The sequence below is a fragment of the Nematolebias whitei genome, chromosome 3 (genome assembly GCF_014905685.2).
Source record: "Nematolebias whitei isolate Nwh7 chromosome 3, NemWhi1, whole genome shotgun sequence".
Lineage (NCBI taxonomy): Eukaryota > Metazoa > Chordata > Actinopteri > Cyprinodontiformes > Rivulidae > Nematolebias > Nematolebias whitei.
The window spans coordinates 2676908-2681623 of record NC_056500.1 but is presented as its reverse complement, the minus strand read 5'-3'; the positions used below and the strand labels follow the sequence as shown (position 1 = coordinate 2681623).

Below are 4716 nucleotides of genomic sequence, written 5' to 3'. Positions count from 1 at the left end.
CACACACACACACACACACACACACACACACACACACACACACACACTGTGGAAGCCTTTAGACTCTGCATGAAATACAAACGCAGTGCTCTGCTACCCCATCCCCCCGCCCCCTGGTCGACAACTGCCACCACAAACGTAGCTCTAAACTAACCAAATCCCACTCTCCGCTTTCTCTCTCTCTGAAGACATAAACCCTGAAGAGAAGAGCACCTTTCCAAGGCAAGTAATCTAGAGGAAACACTGCTGTTTGAAAAAAAAAAAAAAAGTTAATTGAATTTTAAATATGTTGAGTTACATAGATAATTTTTGACACATCGTGTTTTTATTTATATCTGCATTAATCTAATCATTAATATCTGCACTGGTCACCATTAACTTCACACAGACTCTCTCACTGGTACATTTCCATCTTTAAATCACTTCCTGGTCTGCTGCCTTCATACATCTCCTCCTACATGTCTCTGTGTGAGTGCAGCTACAGCGTGCGCTCTCAGGACATCATTACCTGCAGTGTTCCCTCAGTGAGGACTGAACTAGACAAAAGGACCTTCTCCTACTCCGCTCCTGTTTCCTGGAATATCTTGTAAAAAGATCTGAAGCTCTCGACCTTTGACCCTTCAAGTGACATCAAACATCTGATAAGTTCCTGCAAAAACCAACACGGACGTTCCTGTTTTTAGTTTTCTACATAACTTTACAAACTAGCTGTTTTTTATTTTGTTTTTTGAATACAATTTTCTTTTATTTGTTCTTCTCAATTTGTATGCTTTTTATGATTGTCTGCTGTTGTCTTTGTTGTCATCTCTCTTTGTTAATGTCAGGTCTCCCTCGTAAACGAGTTCCCGAGTCTCAATGGGATTAACCTGTATAAATGTTGACTTAATTAAAAATAAAATGGCTTAGTTCAAAACAAAGTAAATATTGCTTATGATTCAAATGTATATTTTTGCTAAATTATGAAAGCACATCAACGTCCCACTGCAGGCTGGACCAGCACCTGCTGGTTCTCTAGAACCCCGCCTAGATAAAACAAAATATATTTTTCACATGGGCACCGGCGACCCCCGCACCCTGAAAAGGAAGAAGCGAGTAAAGATAATGGATGGATGAAATTAAGTTTTCTTGTGGAACCCAATAGTGAACATATTTTTCTTTATCCTTTCAGCTCTTCCACGGTGTTGCATCCACCACCAGGACCTCCAACTCTGTAATCTGGACATGAGTTCAGGTCTGGACCAGGAGGAACCAGAAGCTCTGCAGGTGGAAGGTAACGGGGAGGAACCAGAAGCTCCACAGGTCAAAGAAGAAGATGAAGAATTCTGCATCGGTCAGGAGGAAGAGGAGCTGGAACCGAAGGAGGAGTCTGATACCTTTATGGTGACTGTTGACTGTGATGACAGTAATGATGAGGAACCAGAACCATACAGGGACCGACTACTCCCTCAGAATTCTGCTGAGCCTGGGAACCAGACTCAGGAAGGACTGGATCAGGAAAATCCAGGAACGAGCAGAGGTGATGCTGAAAATCCTCTGAAATGTGACATTTGTGGAAAAGTTTTCACTCAGAGCTACAACATGAGGGCTCATCGGAAAACTCACACGGGTGAGAGACCGTTCTCCTGCAACACCTGCGGGAAGAGTTTTATAAGATACAACAACCTGCTGGTCCACATGAGAACCCACACCGGACTGAAGCCATACTCCTGCAAAACCTGTGGTAAACTTTTCAGCCAGCTCAGCAATCTGACCTTCCACATGAAGGTCCACGCAGGTGAAAAGCCCTTTACCTGCACCACCTGTGGAAAGTCTTTCACCTCCAGGGGCCATTTGACCATTCACATGAGGACTCACACAGGTGAGAAGCCATACCCTTGTGACTTCTGTGGGAAGTGTTTTATTCAGAGCGGCGGTTTGTCTGCCCACATGAGGGCTCACACCGGAGAGAGACCGTACTCCTGCGCAATGTGTAAGAAAACCTTCAAGAGAAGCGATGAGTTAGCCGTCCATGCCAGAATTCACACGGGTGAGAAACCCTTTTCTTGTAAAATTTGTGCGAAAAGTTTTAGCAGAAGTTGTCACCTTACGATCCACATGAGAACACACACAGGTGAGAAGCCCTATCCCTGCAAAGTCTGTGGGAGAAGTTTCAGCGAGAACCGTAGTTTAAATTCCCACATCAGAACCCACACAGGTGAGAGGCCATACTCATGTAAAACATGTGGAAAGAGTTTCACTGACAGCCGCAATCTGACAGTGCACCTGAGAGTTCACACAGGTGAGAAGCCCTTCTCCTGCAGCGCCTGTGGGAGGTGTTTCTCTGAGAACCGTACCCTCATGGCTCACATGAGAACGCACACAAGCGAGAAGTCATACGTCTGTGAAACATGTGGGAAAAGTTTCAGCCAAAGTGGTAAATTAGCATTACATGTGAAGAGTCACTCAGGTGACTCAGGCTGACCACCTGTTTACAGAAAACACTTAAAAAGCTCAATAATTTTTCTGAGAGGATTTATCCTTTGGGTCAGACATTTTGACTTGTTAAAGTTTAGATTTTCCCAATTTGTGACGTATCTGCAAAAATCCACAGCAGGTGAAAAGTTCTCTCTGTTTTAGTCTTCAGAAAACAAGAAATCAACATTTGCTGGACGATCTTTTCAGGTTTTTATATTTTTATATATTTGTTTGCAGTTTGAGTCAAAGTACTTGGTGTGACCTGAAACTAAAGAACTAAAACTCAACCATTTGTAGGGAAAAAAAAAAAATCAACATTTGGAGTCAAATTATTTATGTTCTTTGTAAAATGTTATAAAAGACGTGTTTTAATTTCACTCAGTTATTTGATAAAATGCAGTTTTTTTTTAATTAATTACGTTTGTTAATGTTTGAGGAGTGGATGCCTTCAGGACAGATTTTGTGCTCTGAGTTAAAGTTCTGATGAAAAACTGGGACTTTGTTCAGTTTAAAGTTTGTTTAGATTTTGCTTAAATTAGAGAACACCACAAGTGCAGACAGGATCACTTGTTTGGTAAACGCTAAACTCCCTGTCGGCTTCATTTATATTTTAGTTTGTATAAAGTAGATTTTATTTAAAAAGATAAGATTGGATTCTGCTAGAAACAAATGGATCCAGTTAGATCCAGCTAGAACCAGTTAGAGCCAATTAGAACAAGCTGGAACTAGTTAGAATCGGTTAAAACCTGTTGGAACCAGTTTCAACCAGCTGGACCCAAGTGAACCATCATTTTTCTCAGCTGCAGGTGTAAAGTCTGAACTCGTTTTATTTTGAGCGATCATCTCTCAGCTCTCATTTTTGTTTCTGAATTCTTTCATTTAACTTTGTATAACTTGGTGTTTTTATTTTGAAGTATGACAGGAAGGGGCTCCTGTACTTTCATCATATTCTCCCTGTTTATTGAGAAAAAGTTTTGATTTTAAACTAATTTTATCGATTAAACAATAAAAGATTTTCTACTGATTTAGGCCGTCTCTTTGTTTCTCACTGAGCTGAGACTGCTGGAGACTCCAAGACACAAAACTAGCAGTTCTTTCACGGTGCTTCAGGTTGATCCAAATTTAATCTCTTTGTTTCCAGTCAGTCCGTTTGGTTTTGTTAAAGTGTGTTCAAAACAGTCTGAAGCAGGCTCTGGAGGAATCGATTGCTCAATTAAAAGGTTTATTTAACGCACATGTAAAATACAAAATTCAGCGCTCAGCCATTTTGGTGCACGAGGCGTCGTCGATTAAACTGGCACCGAAGCTTCGGTGTCAACGTTTTCTTCAAAGCTTCTTTTTACCGCGTGACCAGCTTTCGGCCAAGAATCCCTCGCTCTCATATGTTCAAATACCGGAGTATTTGTTGAGAAATGTAGGCGTGAAACTAAGAAATCCTTCCTACCAGAAACAGAACCTCTCCGGAACAAAAAAAATAAAAATCTGTCTTCTCTCTTCTAACACATAAAATGTTGATGTAAGATATATGCCATATAAAATATAAAGAATACAAATAATCACACATTAAAGTAAGATTATATATAGTAAGATAAAAATATATTTCAGTTTCGCCGGTCAGTTTGTCTCTTTAAATAATTAAAGTTCTGACTGCGTGAAGTTCAGTGAAGAAGTCCAGGTCTGTTGTGTGTTTGTTGGAAACGCAGTGGAGAACTAAAGTGAATGTTGGGGACGTTTTATTTCTGGATCAGATGTTCAGAACCAAGCTGAGCCTCATGCAAGCCAACATTCAGAGTATTCAGGATTTGATTAGCCTTCACTGGTCCAACAGCTAACTTACAATATACAGTAGTCCCTCGTTTATCGCGGGGTTTATGGGACCACGCCCCCACGATAAGTAGAAACTGCCAAGTAGGGATACAGTAGTCCAAGTTCAAGTAAACTTTATTGTCATTACCATCTCATGTGGTACATGAGATGGAATGAAATTATGTACACTAGTAGTAGTTTATTTTAGCATTTATTTATACACAGTGTTTCCAATACCATTATACAGGTGGGGTGCCCCACCCCGTCAACAGAACTGAGCACCCCGCCTCCCAAACTGAACTTGCCCCTCCCACCCCCACCCGGCACTGACATATCACTAAGCTAGCGGCGCAAATACAGGCTCGCTAGCTAAAAAGCCAAAGGCAGCACTCACATTGCCTCTTCCCTCATGTTGAACGCCCCCCACCCCCGCTCAAAAACTGTTAGTACAAGCTG

At 41.3% G+C, this 4716-nt stretch overlaps 1 protein-coding gene across 1 annotated transcript in view; it reads left to right on the top strand.

Moving 5' to 3' along the window:
- The window catches only part of LOC119430373 (zinc finger protein 436), a 19269-nt gene that overhangs the window by 6136 nt on the left and 8417 nt on the right, over window positions 1-4716 (top strand). Inside the window, exon 2 of the mRNA XM_037697779.1 lies at window positions 1169-2413. Coding sequence (XP_037553707.1) covers window positions 1169-2413 — 1245 coding nt within the window. The remainder of the gene's footprint in view (window positions 1-1168; window positions 2414-4716) is intronic.